The sequence below is a fragment of the Sander lucioperca genome, chromosome 6 (genome assembly GCF_008315115.2).
Source record: "Sander lucioperca isolate FBNREF2018 chromosome 6, SLUC_FBN_1.2, whole genome shotgun sequence".
In the NCBI taxonomy this organism is placed as follows: Eukaryota; Metazoa; Chordata; class Actinopteri; order Perciformes; family Percidae; genus Sander; species Sander lucioperca.
Window position 1 is genome coordinate 1,026,210 of NC_050178.1, and position 17,829 is coordinate 1,044,038.

The following is a 17,829-nucleotide window of genomic DNA, read 5'->3' on the forward strand; positions in this document are numbered from 1 at the left end:
AAGCGTAGGACGTAGCCACGGTGCCTCTGCAAAATAGCCTCGGGAAGGAACTTGTTTTGGTGGAACATGTTTACGTTCAGAAGGAAAACTCAGATTGGACAGATAGTCTAGCTAGCTGTCTGGATTTACCTGCAGAGATCTGAGGAGCAGTTAACCATAGTCCTTATGAATTTACAAACACAATAATTACAACACAAAGAAAGAGGAAGATGACGGACATCTGGCGAAATTTCTGACGGCACTTAAAGTGCTTATATGCTCATTTTCAGGTTCATAATTGTATTTAGAGGTTATCTCTGACTAGGTTTACATGGTTTAATTTTCAAAAAACATATTTTTGTTGTACTGCACATTGCTGCTGCTCCTCTTTTCACCCTGTGTGTTGAGCTCTCTGTTTTAGCTACGGAGTGAGGCATCTCACTTCTGTTCCATCTTTGTTGGGAATCGCAAATGCTCACTACCCAGGTCAGGACAACTAGCCAGTCAGAAGCAGAGTATGAGGGCGTGCCATGCTAGCAGCTAGGCGAGCATTATAACGTGTGTTACAAAGTGACGCACGTTTGTCTCAGAAGTAAAGGCTGGACTACAATAGAACTGTTTGGGGCAGTTTTTGAACAGTGTTTTCTGTTGGAGATGGTAAGTTCCTTTGGGGTGGACTCTGGGCTTTTTCACTTTGCAAGCCTATTACATGCACAAAAAAGATATATAATATAATAAAGGAAAAGGAAAAAGCCAAAAAGCATAATATGAGCACTTTAAACAATCCCAAAAGTGAAACGTCGTTGATATAAACTGACATCTTCCTAACATTTACAACTTCCAAATGGTCATTTTTGCCCACTGAGGTTGTTTTTCCGATTCTGAAATTCGGAGAACCTCTCCAACTCCAACCAAAGCCGACCTCAAAATCCAAAGATGGTTGCTCCGTGCATCAACAGTAGTGAAAGCTGTAGTAATATACAGTTTATTAGCACATCTGTCTTATCTGTGCCTCGTTAAACACAGTAGGCCTACTGTCCAACTTATATCTGGAGACATGTTGCTACGGTCACTAATATACTGATCCTGCACGGAGTTGTTTATATGATGTGTTTGCGGCACTCAGTGGTACATTTTTAGCGAGTTTAATTATACAGTATTTGTAAGTCTTTATTTTCACATCTCCGCAGAGAATCAGTATGTTGTAGTCAGTAATACATATTAAGTTACACTGTGGTTCTGAATGGATGTTTATATTTCCTGTGGCACTACTGTAATATTTCTGCTATCTCACAACTGGGATTTTAAGACTGTGTGTGTATGTGTGAAATAATTAATGAACCCACTTTTTTTAATCACTGCCTTTAATATCCAGAGAGACTGCTATATTGCAAGCAAGGCCTTTGAGTTTCACACCAACAGCAGCTGACTCTTCATTTTACTCAGTAGCTCATTAGAGAATATAGGTTTCCTCTTCATTATACTTTAGATGTAATCAAATGAATGAAGTTTTTACATTTTTATTTGTATTTATACATTCAGAAATGTATTTGTTTATTGATTCATATTTCATTTTGGGAAGCTGTATTTAGACTTCTGCATGTATATGTGACGGTGGATCCATCTAGTGGCCAACATTTGGTTTTGCGTCTGTTGGCCTTTTCCCCCTTTCCCCTCTACTTCTTTCCTAACACTTGACTTCACTCAGTGGAGCCACAAGCAAATAATCTGTTGTCTTGTGTATTTTCATATGATGTTTGGTTTATAAACATAAAGATGCTGATAGTTAAAAATGACAAAAAAAGCAATGGCTAAAGCAACTACATTTTTAATGATTTTTGTCTTTAGTCATGCAACCTGCACTGTCCTTAGGGACACTGACAGTAAACACTCATTTGTATGATTGTAATTTTTTCAAAGATTTGTTTTTTTTTTTTTTGCTTTTATTGGCTTTATTTATAGGACAGAATAAGTCAGGAAAGTGGGAGAGAGAGGGGGATGACATGCAGCAAAGGGCCGCAGGTCAGAACCGAACCTGCAGCCGCTGCAACAAGGACTGAGCCTCTTTACATGGGACTCAACCAGGTGAGTTACCCAGGCGACCCATTGTAATTTTTTTTTACACAAATTTAGCTTTTACCCCTTAAAAGTAACATTTGGTTCTGAAGGCTACAGATTAGGCTACTCTGCTATGCAGGTTTTATCTTGTTAAAAAAAAAAACATGTTAATCACATAATGGTAAAATCACAGGTAGTCTCTGAAGGGGAGACACTAAAGGCCCTGATTATACACCAAGCCGACGGCCCGGGGACTAGAGGCGACGGCGGAAAATTAACCAAACAAACATGTCACTCATCGGCGATAGCAATGTGCTTTTACTACGATGTGACAAGAGCGTGTGAATTAAACATTAAGTTGTTACATTTTACTAATTTAGAGGCTTGCCAGCTGGCTGGCTATAAAGCTAGGTTGCTTGCAGTGTTGCCAACTCTTTTCCAATGAAAGTAGCTAGCACCAGCTCCAAAAGTCGCTAAAAGTAGCTAGATGATGTCATATTCTCATTTGCATGCATGTGACATCATTACGCAATCATTTGCATAAAGCTTAGTGGTTGTGTCAGCAAGGTAGATAGAAAGAAATAGAGATCTTTAGCCAAATAATCCCAAATTCAATACAGGAATTTATTTTTACCTCATAATTATTAGTTAGGTAGCCTATCTTTGAAGTAAAAGAAATTCTACAAAGGGAGGGAAAAAGATTGATGAAGAATTCTGAAAGAAGGCTGGCTTGCCCAGGGCCTGGCCAGCTCAGCGGTGTCTTTCTCCCATCGCGTCCCGCTGTCTCTCCTACCTACACCGGCCCCCACACACCCTGTCCCTTGTCCCCTTTCTACCTGTCTGCGCACTGTGTGCAATGCTGCTGCACATGAGGAAAGAGGGGAGGGGCTACTCCTCTGCTCCTCAGTCACAGAACAGAAGAGAGAGGTGACTGTTTTGGTGGCCACAGGAGAGAAATACCTTGCGTGCTCGCTGGAAAATACTGGCGTCATTTTTACAGAAAGTCGCTGTCTTTTCTACAGAAAGTTGCCAGATTTGTCACTAGTTGCTTTTGTGAAAAAAAGTCGCTAAGGGGGTCTGAAAAGTCACTAAATCTAACGACAAAGTCGCTAAGTTGGTAACACTGGTTGCTTGCTAGGGGGTTAATTGTTTAGCGGTGCAGAGAGAGAGGTCTATTACGGTCTTTATATTATAGTATAATAGTTTTGGAAAATAAACTTTTTTTTTTTTTTTTTTAACCAATATTGCAATTGTGATTTAATATGCATTTATTTTTATCTTTATCGTCTGTACTATTCAACAAAGCTAATAGTATAGTATGACCAACACAATATTAGATAGATTAAACATGCTGCGCAGCATCTTCATTTTTAAAGCCAAAAAGGTCCCACACAAATGACACGATGTTCCTTTTTGACACTAAAGTTTCCGCAGTGTCAGGTTCTGTCGAGTCTGAGGCCATTGTACAACAGGTGCAGGTACGGCGTAGGTTGCCAAGTTGATGCTTCCTCTGCAGACTGCTTTACACTCGCATGTCACGTGACCAGATATTATTGCGAATGCAATTACTCATTCAGGTATACTGAATTCAGCTGAACTGAACCAAGAGCTCACATGTATACTGACAGTCGGTGTGCTGGATGTGATTATTTCGCATACAGGTTCACTGGCAGTAACACCGGTCTGACCCTGACGATACCTTTGCCCCGACAAGCCAGGTACCGGGTCCAGTACTTCCTGAACTGCTCATCCCGAAAACCGTAGATGACCGGGCTCATGAAGCGGGGGATGATGTAGACGACCAGGAAGAAAATGTAACGGATCTCTAGACTGAAGCTAGGGAAGAGGGAGATGAGAGCCGCCTGAAGGGAAGGAACCACGAAGGCAAGCAGGCACAGCAGCAGCTGAAACACAAGACAGATACATCTTAATAGTTGTGATTTAAGAAAATACAACATTTACAAACCTCAATCAGGTCAGCTAATGTCTTTAAACTTGTACAAACATATACATTTTTTACGTGTACCAAAACTTTGCAAACAAACTGTTAGTGAGAAAATGACCCTACTTCTCACTTGCTACTTCAGCAACATTTTTATAATGAGTTTATGGCCGAGTTTAAAGTCTATTTCTGTGAGAGAAACATTGCATGCTGCTACAGTTTGCTGTTCTGCCGCATCGCAGATTAAAAAGCACACCTGACTACAGGAGCCATTTAGCTCACACTTAAACAGGATTAATGGTCCTGCGGTGGTTCCACGCAGAGCTTTCACCGTAGCCCACGTAAGGCCTAAAGTTAATACTTGTCGCTGGTGTGTGCGTCGGTCTCAGCAGGGCCGGTATGTGTGCGTGGGGAGTGTGTGGTAGAGCAAGTGAGAGAGTGCTTCAGAGCGAGTAGCGACTCTAGATTCATAGTGAGAGTAACAAAATGTCTACCCCTATGCTTTCTGACCACGGTGGGAAATTTGCAGCAGGAAAAGTTAAAGGACAATTCCGGCGCAAAACGAACCTAGGGGTTATTAACAGATGTGTACCCACTCGATCGCTCTCTGGGACATGTTTTCATGCTAATCAAATGTGTTTGTAGCTTTAAACAAGCTAGCGCGGTCCGCTGATTAGCTTACAACGCTAGTATTCGGGGTAAAAACAAATCACTATTAATACCACTAAAAAGGCTCAAAATATCACCACACTTCAACGGTAGCATAATGAGGGTCCCTAAATGTTAACCGAAGCATTTAGAACATTGTAAGTGTACAGACAGTTTATTGAACGAAGAGCTGCGGGAGCTCGGTGAAATGGCTATGAGAGAGAGAGAGAGAGCTACCGGTAGTCAATGCTGCAACACAGCCTCGTACTTCGGGAAACTGGTGTACCTGCGGACATTGTGAAGCTATGGCCACCGAACAGGAGTGTCTGTGTTGCACGGAGTGGGACCTGTTGCGTCGCGACACCCAAGAGACGCAGTGTTTTGTACAGTCTGAAGATTTCCCCTCTCTGATAAACACGGCTGTACTTGAAACTTTTTTCCATGTCCCGAAAATAAATTGGAGACGGCGACCCAGACCGGAGGGACCAGATGGACAGTTATCCACTGAGTAAGTACACTAGACAAGTTATGCAGAGTGTGATTATTTCAGATATATTCAGCAAATTGCTTTTAATTTTACTTTGCATCGCCAGCTGTAAGTCATGACTGATTTTCAAGACGGCGGCGGCATGTAAACATGAACGCGAGTTTTTTTATAGTCTATCTTTTCAATAAACTGTCTGTACACTTACAAAGTTCTCAATGCTTTGGTTAATATTTAGGGACCCTCATTATGCTAACGTTGAAGTTTGGTGATATTTTTAGCCTTTTTAGTGGTACAAAATAGCGATTTGTTTTTACTTTCCCTGTGCCCCGAATACTAGCGTTGTAAGCTAATCAGCGGTCCACGCTAGCATCTTTCAAGCTATAAACACATTCAATTAGCATGAAAACATGTCCCAGAAAGTGACAGAGTGGGTACACATCTGTTAATAACCCCTAGGTTCGTTTTGCGCCGGAATTGTCCTTTAACACTCTTCTTGATTTAATGTTGTTTATGGAGAAGGAGAACCAGGAAATGAGTCGGGGGGCAATGCAACACTACCAAGGTGCAGGGTCCGTGTCTCCACGTACCTACATATGTAGCCACACCGTAGATTTAACGCAGAAGCATAAGTCACTCTTAGTACACATAGTTGGGGATGTTTGAGGTCGGATCATGTTCTCACCACAAACAAAGCGCTCCAGAGTTGATTTGAAAGTGTACCGAGATCACCTCTTTAAGGAGGTCTTGGTACGTTTGTTTGGTCCTCTTTTGGTGCGCACCCGAGTGTGATTGCTGCAGTCACACCTGCCCAAACAAGGGGGGGGAAACCAACCCTAGTGCGGTTCAAACCAAACTAAATGAGGCAAGTGTGAAAGTCCCTTAAATCTCCGCTGGATGACTCGCATCAGAAGGGTTCAAAATCGGCAACCTTCCCTGTTTAGCATTTAGCTAAGCGCAGCACCATTGAAACCATACACAACACATCTGGTTGCAATAAATTAAGATGGCGACTTCTGTATCACCAAACTTAAGGCTTCAAAATAAACCAACGGTTGACATCACTGATGCTACTTCCATTATTTTTACAGTATGTACATAGTCTGGATTAGACGGTTCATTTACCGGATAATTGCGGTGAATGTCCCTCAACTTCCGCTTTTTTTGTGCTTACATTTTAAACTCCAGTCCCTTTTGAGGAACAGCATCCGGAACCTCCGAGCTACACGTTTCACCCTGAAAATGGCAAGTAAAGAAAATTTGGATCGTGCCGCCTGCTTGCTTCTTTTGGTGAATGATTATACAGATTTACAAAGAATATTTTTACGGCATTTCCTCTCTAACTGGGACTTTTGGTTGGTGGGATAGCTGTGGACAAAGTACACACGGAGAGACACTGGTAAGAGCAAATTAAGTTTGACCATGTATCCCGCTAATTTAAATAGCTCACGTTACTGTATTGTGTGATCAGTTAACTTTATTTAATATTCTAAGTGGCGTTTTCTTTTGCGGGGTGCAAATGTTCCACCAAAACATCTTCCTTCCCGAGACTATTTTGCAGAGCCACTGTCGCTGTGTCCGGAGCTTAGTGCCATCCAAGCCAGGAGTGTACACTTGGAGGGGGCCAATGCGAGACTATTGGTTAGCTTTTCCTCCTATGACACACAGAAATATCCTTAATGAGAAAAGTGTTGGATTGATTTCTGTGTAGAAACACCGACCTGCAGCCCATGAAGCAGCACAGTGTTCCTGGCTCTCTTCACTGATGCCAGGCCCATCGAGGCGGCCTGTGCCGCCAGCATGATCTTACAGTAGGTGTAGAGCAGCGTCAGAGCCACGAAGGACAGGTACACCCCGTCAAACACACAGTTCTTGTAGTAGATGGACTGATGGCGGAAGAGAAGTGGGTGGTCGCAGAAAATGGAGGTTTGGAAGAAACTCAGAGGCTGGTAGACGAGGGTGATGAGGAGGTCGGTTACGGGCGGGGCGGCGGTGAGGATGAAGATGACGCCGATGAGGAGGAGGGTGCGAGGGACTGTGCACATCTGGCTGTAGTGCAAAGGGAAGCAGATGGAGATGTAGCGCTCCACTGCCATGCCGGCCAGGATGAGAGGGGTGGAGCGGGTGGTGAGGACCGCCGTCATGATCTGAGGGAAGCACAGAGGTGGAAGAAGAACTCAGGTCTTTCACTTAAGTAAATGTAGCAATAGCACAGTGTAGAAATAATCTGTTACAAGTAAAAGTCTTACACTATTGGGGCGCCAAAAAATACTCCTAAGATAACAACCCGTTCTCACTCTGAGAGCGTCAAAAACCTGCGCTTGTTCAAGGGCCTTTGGTGTTAGTTACTGACGCAAAAAGACTACTCTAGCGTCTTTATGGAACGCACCGGGCATAGCAGTAGCTCAACGGCGGCACTGTAAGATGATGTAGTATAAAGAGCGTCAAAGGTAGCAAGTAGTACAAAAGCAAAGCCGGTCTACAGAAAGCCTTTCCACTCCCTATTCAGCCCCTTTGTACCGAATTTGGTTGCAGTTCCACCAGAGTTCCACTGGGGGTGATCGCAGTCCGGTGCAAAATGAATGGGACTCTATGGAGCTAGACGGCTAAATGTGTCTCTTTCGCCTGATTGTCGTTGAGAAATCTCAGATTTGATTGTAGTTTTTGCAAGTTCAACATGGATTATAGCAGGGGGGGCGAACCTGTGGCTCTTGAGCCGTATGCGGCTCTTTGCCTGCTCCTGTGAGGCTCTTACTGTGTGGCTGGGGGCTGTGTCATTGGTTGATTGTTGTCTTTAACTTTTTTGAAACATACAGTATTTCAGATAAGTTAAAAAAAACCACATTTGAATGCATCTGCCAATACATTTGCCAATTATTTTAAAATGGAAAATAATGCAGCAGAGTTTTGAGGACAGATTCTGCAACCTGAGGAAAAACAGCGGCCACAGATCACCTTCCTCGTTAACCCTTTCACTGCTGAATCCGATTGTTTGAAAGCCCCTTTAGTGACAAATGAGTGAGAGAGTTCTTCGAGTGGCCACAACCGAGTTCAAGCAAGACCTGAAAAGGACTGTGGATAACAAAGACTGTCAGGTTTCCCACTGAGTCAATCTAAGTGAGAAAAAAAACTATGAAAACTGCTATGTATTATGACTGTCATCAGATCTGGAAGACACTGTTGCTGTTGTAGTGTGGACATGCATGTGTTGTGTGGCTTTTTGCTATGGTGCGTTTTTTTTTGTGGCTCTTTATACCTAACTGGTTGGCCACCCCTGGATTATAGGTTGAAAGTTGAATGAACGAGTACTTATGTCCTTTTGATTTCTTACAGGTTGAGTCATTGTTGCCCATAACACGCTAGCATTCTGCTAATGAATTTGGATTGGTCAGTGAAGGACTGATTACGATCAGAGATCCCGCTTGACGGCATCCGAAGCGGAACCAGAATGTCAGAGTGAATATTTCGGCGTGGTCTTTAAAACATTAGCAAACCTCTTTCTAGCACGTGTATTGACAGGGAGAGCCTAACCTGTCAGCTGTGTTGCCGATGCCTCGAGAGAAAAAAGAAAGTGACTCAGAGCTCGCCGTAAAGCAGAATCTCTGGCCGTACGATGTGTATGACGTCATTGACATTTTAAAAGGCTTTTTAGAACAAAAACACCACTTAAAAAACATCTAACACCCAGCAGTGTGTATTTTCTTAACCTCCCCTTGCAAATGCAACATTGAAATTACTAGAAAAAAAATTATATCATGAAAAAAGGATTTTGAGGGGTATAGCGCCATAGAGTCCCATTCATTCTGCACTAGCTTGTGAGCGCCCCCTATATGGAACTCTGGTGGAACTGCAACCAGTTCAGAAGCCGGAAGTAACGAGAGAGTGGAACTTCTTCCCTTATTAGAAATTCTTTGTACGGAAGGCTGAAGATCTGCGTAAGGACACAGGTGGATGTTGTCAAACAACACATGGACTTTCACCCATGAGACAGGGGTCACCATCTTTCACTAAACTTAACTAAGTGGTTTGTGCATGTTGAAAACTGATGCCAAGTGTCCTGACCAAATGGGTACCCCAAAGCCACGGATGGGATTACATTGGAATTAGTGAAAAGGCCCCTGTGAGTGACCCACTTAGATGCTAAAGGAGACTTTTTGCATCAGTAACTAACACCAAAGGCACCTGATCAAGCTTGGTTTTGACGTGCTGGTAGTGAGACTGTGTTGTTTTTCTAACTCTTTCTTTTCTCCAAAGGAAAACTTTATCATCATCTGTTTTATCTAAAAAGACAAATTCCGTTCTGTTCATCTCACTTTCATTTTAAAAGAAAAGGCAATTCATTTTATTATTCTAGTACCAAAAGGTAACATTTTTATGTGGAAATGATATGATAAAAGATCGATACTTGGCGTCCGTGTATCGATATAATATTGCCACCAAAGATATTGCAATACTATGCTGTATATCCACCCCTAATTGTTTGGGAAAAATAGGAAGTGACATTGAGTTAAGGACTTACCAGAAAGCAGCAGACGGAGGCGTGGATCATCCTGAAGATATAGCTGACCACGTAGAGAGCCGTAACGAGGCTGAGCTGCAGAGCGTCGTTGATCACCATGGCGATGAACATGATGTACCGCGGGTTCTCATAGAAGAGACTGCAGTCAAAGATAAACAGGAGCTGAGAGAGATGGCAAAAGTGTTTTTCATTGCTTATTTTAGTTCCTTAATTTCCTTCGGGATTATTAAAGTATCTCTATCTATCTATCTATCTATCTATCTATCTATCTATCTAGTTTTAGTTTACTATAATAGCTCTGCGGGATAGTGTCTTAGAGCAATGTGCTTATGTAGGAAATTACTTTAGTTTACATGAGGTCAAATCGCCTTTTCATGTTAAAGCTTTAGTGTTCAACTTTTTGATATTAATGAACGTCCGTTATATTCAAGCCATTGCCAAATGAGTTGCAACAAAGCTAATTACGAGGTCACGGAATGCTTGTAGCATGTGTACGCGCCGACAGTTTTGTTGTCATTACTCACAGTGAAGATCCATTTTTGTGACACGACTGAAGCGTGGTGTTGCGACGTCATACATCCACGGTTGATGCTCCACGCCCTGGACCGGCAGCTGACTGGACGAACGCGTCACGTGGGTCTGGCTACTCCCGAATTTCAAAACGACCATCATAGCGGCTCGTTGAGAATACAATCTCGTATTTTTATGAAAATAGTTCACCGAAACGTGTTTCTTATAAGATTTTAAGCGAGAAATAGGCCATACAGTTGCTGGATCTGTCATCATTTCAGATCGACAAAGGTCAGTTTGAAAGATTTTTGTCTACTTCTATTGGATAATCACATCGAGTTCAACGGATTCATTTGCATAAAGATGGGCATCGGCCAGTTTTTTTGACGCGCAGCATTTTTTTGCGTTAAAGTCGCTTGACGTCACCCATAGGAATAAAGTGGAGCATGGCGCGACAGAAGCGTTGCACGGCCAGGTGGATCTGCATGGTTAGACTTCCTCATTGGGGCGATAGAAACTACGCACTAAAGCTTTAACAAAGAAGAGAAAAGTTTTTTTTTTTTACCACAGCTGTATAGAGATTAATGGCAGAAAGTATACACTTGGAGTAATTGATAAAAGGATTCATACACGTTTTGTTTCTGTCACCACATTTAGGAGATGCTGCTATTAAATCATGTTGAACATTATTTGATTAAACACAGCATGACACAGCTCATCATGTGTGTTTGCACAATGTGACATACATATAGAAGTGTGTCTACCTGTTTCGCAGGAAGGTGTGGACCATGCTGCCGTTGATGACGCTGAGGGTGAACCACACCAGCATGGCCACTATGTTCTTGGTGAGAGCGTTAGAGAAGCTGTCTTTAAACTGTGCCACAGCACCCGCTGTCAGCGCAGAGCTGCTGTTACTCATCAGCAGCTCCAGAGGGTCCGCCATCTCCGCTTCACAATCTGAAGCAACACAGAGAGGAAATCTGAGGTTTGACAGACAAATAAAAACTCTTCTTTTCATGTTTTGTTTGAGGGATGCATTTTGATTTCATGAGATTAGCCAATTGGGTACCAAACAATTGTAGACACACTATAAAGGCACTTATTTTTAAATGTCTGCACACATTAGGGTGCATTTTTAGGTCATTTTTTAAAAAAGAACATGCATATTGGGGATGTAACGATACACTGAATTCATGATATGATTCAGGATTTTAAGTTGCTTTTTTTTACAGAATGAGCTGCAGACAAATGACTTAAACATATTCCTTTATTTCTATGAACTGTAAAAAACAACAGATGTTTCCTCTTGTCAAAAGTGCAACAGAAATTGTATTAATTATTAATTAATTTTTTTTTATCTCAACCGGTTGTAATCTTTACACATTTATACTGATTTAAGTGATTCACAATGCATCGTTTATTTTAATAATCACTATTATATCCTTAGAAAGCAGTATAAGGAAAACTGATGAGTACATAAAATGCATGAAAGGCTGAATTGCACTTTCTTTTGTTGTACAGCAGCTATACTGACACATTTTGTAGTAATAACTATAAAGACATCCTAACCTGTACACACTTACAACCACAGGTATCACATTCACACTTTATCAGGAGTCCATGGCTCACAAATTAAGCTTCACAATCTGCAGATCAAAGAAAGAAAACACATTCAGTGTGAAGGACTTTTAAAAAGTGGCATTACAAACATTTTAGTTTAGTTTAGTTTCCTTTCTGATAATGTACACAAAGAAAAAAAAAACATTTGGTTACAGCTTTGAGGCTTTTATTTAGACAAAGGAAACGGTAACCGTAAAATAATGTGTCTAATTCATTACTATAAAAGCTGTTTATTAAAATCGAAACATCTAATGCCTACGTTAAACTAGAAGCCCTGAAAAGACTAAAGTCTGACAGCTTCTCACATCTACAGACAAACTCAAGGAGTTAGAGTTTAGACTTCTTGGTGGTAAAATCTTCTAGTCTGTGACTGAAAACTCAGTGACATTATGACAGATGTTCTTTAGATGTGAGATGCTTCTCTCTCTTAACATGAATCAAACATATTATTAGCAAATATAAATCCCCACTGATGATAGGCTTACTGGCCTATAGGTAAGGTAGTCACTAAGATATCCATCCACAGATACAGTTAAAGATTCAACATTAAAACATGATTTATAAAATCATGGCAACAATTATTAGGCTATTTTAATAGCTTAGTATTCTATGCAATAAAAAAGGTGAAGGTCGCCCTACACAATATTGTAGGCCCAGTTCAACATGCAACTTAATTTCTACAATATTTGTAGTAGGGGCTCCCTGCTCCGTCTCTCTTTCAGTTAAGGGGTCCTTGGCTTAAAAAACATCGTTCTTGTGTATGGTAGGCAATAATGTCACAGAATTTTTTTGTCACAGACTAGAAGATTTTACTACCAAGACTTGGTGTGTGTTATGACCACCTGACACCAAACAGTTGTATGTATGTATAGTATTAGAAATAATAATACAACTCCTGTTACACAACCGTTTCACTGTATACATGCATATTATCACATTTTATACAAACTTACCTCATTCAGCAGCCCATAAACCTCCACTCTGTAGTCTGTAATGAAAAAGGGAAATGCATTACCAGAAAATCGCATAACATCACGTTAAAACATCGATGTAGTTTCACTGTTTAGGGCATTCAGATTCACATACTCTACTTTTAAGTATCCATAACATGATTCATAAAAGTGTACAACAGAAAACCTTTTCACACTTTTTTTGTAAAGAACCAAGAAACACATCTTTATTCATATCCTTTACTATCAGCTGTTTCATAAAACTTCAAAAGAAAAAGTAATAATGATGTATGTTAAGGTGATTGATGGCAGAGCCCGTCTCTCACCTGTTGAGTCCGAGACTCCTCTAGCAGCCTGCTGTCTCGTTTATAAGGATCTGTATTTGTGTGTGTGTGTTGATCAGGTTGCTGTAGGGATAGGGTAAATGTCATGATGTCACAGGTTATGTTATGGATCCCTGTAACGAGTGTGAGTGACCCGTTTATTAACATACAGATTAGTATAAGACGGAGCTCTTTGGTAGTGGGGGTCATGAAGAAATCCAGTGAGCATCAAGAAAAAATCCAAGGCACTGATCTTTAGAATAAAGGTCAAATGCAAGGGGTTGATTTCTTTTTTTATTATCTTATTTACATTTAGAAAATCTGACAATTCTGATGTGTGTATTTCAGTCATGAAAAGAACATTTTGTGGTGTTTTCAGATCTAATATCCGACACTGCCCACATTGTTGGGTTGACCTAACGTCCAGAACGGGCAGATTCTCTTTTGTCTATCTTTTGTAAGTATATTTAGGCAAACTTAAAGGACTCACCTCCCAAAAAAGACTTTGAGAAACTTCTGCATGCCTTTGTTTTTAGTTGACTTGATTACTGTAACAGGACGGAAGAGGATTAGAGCCAATGTGTAAAAATGTATTTGAGTTTAAAGAAAAATTAAAAAAAAAAGTAAAGAGAAAGAAAGAAAGAAAAAGTTTAAAATTCAGAACTCAAATATATTTTTCACATTGGCCCTGATCTTCTTCCTTATAACAGTGTCTTTACAGTTCTATGTAAAAAAGAAGAAGGGAAATCAATCAGACAACTGCAGCTTATTCAAAAACGCTGCTGCACAAGTCTTCACTAAAACCAAGACATTTGAACACATCACCCCTGTTCTCAGAGCTTTGCACAGGCTTCCTATAATTCAAAGGATTAATTTCCAAATATTGTTATTGACTTACTTAGCACTGAATGTTTTGGGGCCAAAATACATGTCTGATATGCTGCTCTGTTACGAGCCATCCAGAGACAGCTAGGCTCACTCACCGTCCCCAGGGTCGGAACCAAACATGCAGAAGCAGCTTTCAGTTTTTCTGCACCGCAGATCTGGAATAAACTTCCACAACATTTGAGATCTGCCCTATACCTGTTATTGTTCTTTTAAATCAAGGCTTAACACCTTTTTTTTGTTTGCCATTGCTTTCCCTGAAGTCATTTAGAGATGGTCATTCATACACTTCTATGCTTCTTCCACATTCAAAAGTAAACTCCAAACTAAATACAGTGTGTGTGTGTGTGTGTGTGTGTGTGTGTGTGTGTGTGTGTGTGTGCGCGTGTGTGTGAATTTGTATGGTCACACTTGTGAAAGGTGTTATAAATACAATTGCCATTCTAAAGTCTTTTAAATGTACTTTGTTTATGTTTTATGATTGTTGAATCTGTTGTTTTTGCTGTATATGTAATATGCTTGCCTTTGTGTCTGAATTGTGCTAAATCAATTGTATGAGACAATTGTATGATTGTCTGTATGCTAAAGCAGAAGATCTGTCTCCAGCATATGTCCTTATAATTTGTATAATATAATGTATGAAATGATTGTATTGAACAAAAGTTAACTTTTAGGGGAATACATGCTGTGATGCTGTTGCTCCACCAGGTGGTGCTCTCTTCTGTTCTCTGCTCTCTGTGGCAGCTTCCAGATAAACAAGTTGGTATGTGTATGATATCCTATTCCATTCCAAAGAGATATTACCTGAGTTCATGTTGAAATTCATTTGTGGATAATGCAGCATGAAAGAAAGCCTGGCTTCTCTCAAATCAATATTTACGCACCAATAAAGTTAAGGAGATTTCTTTTAAACTCATTCATAAATTCTATGCAGCTAAAAACTATGTCCAAAACAAGATTTAAGAGAGACATTGATGTGAATTGGAGTTTCTGTTGTGGTTGGACAGAAACTACCGTGCATTTATTTTGGCATTGCCCAATTTTGAAAACTTTCCGGCAAGACCTATGCACTTTTATAACTTAGATTAATGATGAGAGTTTTGTCTAGCATTGGAGGAATGTGTTGTTTTAATATCCTAAAATAGTCCTACTCATGAGTATATATTTAATCATGTTATTACAATGGCCACATTTAATGTAAATTCACACGGAGGAAACCATAGACTCTATAATATTACAGTCTATGGAGGAAACCCTGTTTTACTAGTAATTTAGTTCAAACAATACACCCAGTCAACCCAACACTCTCTTAAACAAAAATCAATTAACACTGTAACAGTTAAAACTGACTTTTTATCGTTTGCTTTTCTATTTTCGTATGCGTTCTCTTTTGTACATGTTCTTTACTTGCAAGACAAATGTAGAGAGAAAACGCAATGGCCCATTTTTTTGAATAAATGTGTTTACTATTGAACTCCTTTGTATGTTGTACATTCTGTAAAATAAATACATCCATGGTATAGACCTAATCAAAATGTCCAGGTAGATATCTTGTGCACCCCGTACTAACAAAATGAACGGCGCCAATTAGCAGTGCACTGAGCATCACGTGCGCAATGAATTCTCCCACACTGCTGCCCTGTCTGAGCCGTACACTGTATAAAAAGATATATTTACAGTCATTGGAATGAACCAACGGACTGCACGCGTTCATGTAAGTTTTAATTAAATTACTTGATATTAATACACAGGTTGCATTACTCAAAAGTAAAAGTAAGCAAGATGTATCCCATTGTATCAGCATTTTGTAAGAAGTGTAAAAACCAAGAGGGCACCCTCACACACCAATTTTGGACATGCCCTAGCCTCCACTTATTCTGGTCTTCTGTATTTGATTTCTACTCAAAAGCCTTCAACAAGCAGTGGATACCCAACCCCATGGTTGCCATTCTGGGGTCTGCAAATGACATTGCTTTGAACTCTGGCAGGGACAAATGGCCAGTGTATCTGGGTACGGTACTTGCTAAAAAGGGAGAATGCGTTTGATAGGGCATGGAGACCGGTCTTGGAACATTTAAAGGGTCTGGGGGAGGAAGCTGAGTGATGAGGGGTCACTTATATTGATAATGTATCATTAGCGGTTTTCAAAGGGAATTTTTCTTATCTCTTTTGACTCCTTGTTTTACTTTCTGGTCTCTTAGTCTTGATATTTGCTACGGTGCCTCATCACAATTGTATTCAGAATCTGCCAGATAACTACAATTGTAAGTTCTTTGTTGCTGCTTATTGTTATTGATGTTATTGTACGGATAAGAAAATGTTAAAAAAAAAAAAAGTTGCTTGTATGAACAAATGCAGTCTGAACCCATTGTTGTTCTGCAATAAACATATTTTCAAAAAAAAAAAAAAAACACAAGTCAGGCATGCAGATTCACCACTTTGTGAAGCGAGAGAACACATATGTGAAGTTGCAGTGACCGATTCAGGATGGGGTGAAGCCTCTGCTTACTGTCTGTCTGTTCTGTCACTGAGCAACAGTTCTTACTGGTTCTCATATTTAATGTTTTGTTGGGACTGACCAATCGGAGGATTTTAATTCAGGACTTTCAGACCGAATTTATCAAACACTCTTTTGTTTTCTATATAATGTAGAGAGAGAAGAGTGCTATTCAGACTAATAAAGACTCACCTATTGCTGCAGTCGCCATGATGTCACTCTGCTGCAAACATCAGAGACTAATTCAACTGGAAGCCAACTGCTGGGTGTGAAAACCTACAGAAAGTAGAATTTAAATCTTATTCACATCATAAAAAAAGTGTTTCAAAGCAACTTGGAGCTCAGATTGGTTACTGCAGACAACAATGTGAAGGTGTGTTTGTGATAAACAGATTTTTCTGTAAATTTTGCTAAAATTAAGGATTGATGTTAGCTTTAAGGATAATTGTTTTTCATGTATAATATAATCACATACATTAAGCAATGACTGTTTTGCTGTCACTTTGTAATTTCACAGGTCAAGTAAAACAAGTAACTAAATAAATAAAGCTTAACTGAAAAATAGATAAACTCCATGTAATCAAAAATGGTGACTACAAAATGTAATTTAAATTCAGAGATTTAACAAATTAAAACATAACCTTTTTATGTTGTCAACCCTGTCAAAAAAAAAAAATAATTACTTGATATTACAGGTGGAGATAGTAGGTATAGAAGCCTGTGTTTGTAAGATAGCTATACCATGTGGGATGTAACGTTAGCTTGGATGAGCTAACTATTAATTAAGGACTTTTAATTCATCTATTTCAATTTTTTTTTTTTTAAATTGGAAAACATTTCTTTTATAAATGAGTTGTTCCCTTTGAACATTAAGTTTGCACGGAGCCACCATTGTCAGCTTGAATTTTAAAATACCTTTCCCCAATGTTAGTTAACCTGCAAGCTAGTTAAACTTACCACATGGCAAAATTCATATTGTATGTTTTTGTATGTATAGAGCGGTCCCGGCGAATACCATTTTTGGGGCTTTGAAGCTTCAGGGAGAAATATTTGAATATCTTCAAACACCTACACGTTCACCCATGGCACATACACAGCACCGATTTGATAAGTAACATAAAGTACAGAAATACCAAACAAAGTTTGAAGTACTTTAGAAACGGTGTCACTATTCTATAGTGTGTCCACTAGCTAGACATTCACAGAGAGCACTGAAAAGTTTAATTTTAGGCTGTTATGTTAAAAAAGAAGAAGTTAGAATTGGCTGATATTGATATCTGTATTGGCCTCAAAAGTCCAGTATCTGTTCGGCTATAATCACAACCCCAAATCAGACTGGATTAGATGAAAAGAGATGATTTTCTCTGTTGCATCTGTTTAGGCTGACAGGAAAGTTGTATTTTCTGCAGTCTTT

The 17,829-nt window shown here is 39.9% G+C and overlaps 1 protein-coding gene across 1 annotated transcript; it reads right to left on the bottom strand.

Moving 5' to 3' along the window:
• Window positions 1-3,551: 3,551 nt before the first annotated feature.
• LOC116050303 (odorant receptor 131-2-like) lies at window positions 3,552-16,626 on the bottom strand. The gene is made up of 6 exons (XM_036002197.1): window positions 16,608-16,626; window positions 11,889-11,966; window positions 10,905-11,097; window positions 9,631-9,769; window positions 6,833-7,258; window positions 3,552-3,941 (listed from the first exon to the last, which is right to left on the bottom strand). Exons 1-6 carry the CDS (start codon window positions 16,624-16,626, stop codon window positions 3,684-3,686), a joined length of 1,113 nt encoding a protein of 370 aa, XP_035858090.1. The 3' UTR covers window positions 3,552-3,683.
• Window positions 16,627-17,829: the final 1,203 nt, after the last annotated feature.

What these genes read in the sequence shown, in the direction of transcription:
- LOC116050303 (XM_036002197.1), bottom strand. An exon ending in CAAATGTTTTTTTTTTCTTT is followed by an intron (nt 11,098 to 11,888) that starts GTGTACATTATC and finishes GTGTTGCTTCAG; the next exon opens with ATTGTGAAGCGGAGATGGCG. An exon ending in CCTCCGTCTGCTGCTTTCTG is followed by an intron (nt 7,259 to 9,630) that starts GTAAGTCCTTAA and finishes TGCTTCCCTCAG; the next exon opens with ATCATGACGGCGGTCCTCAC.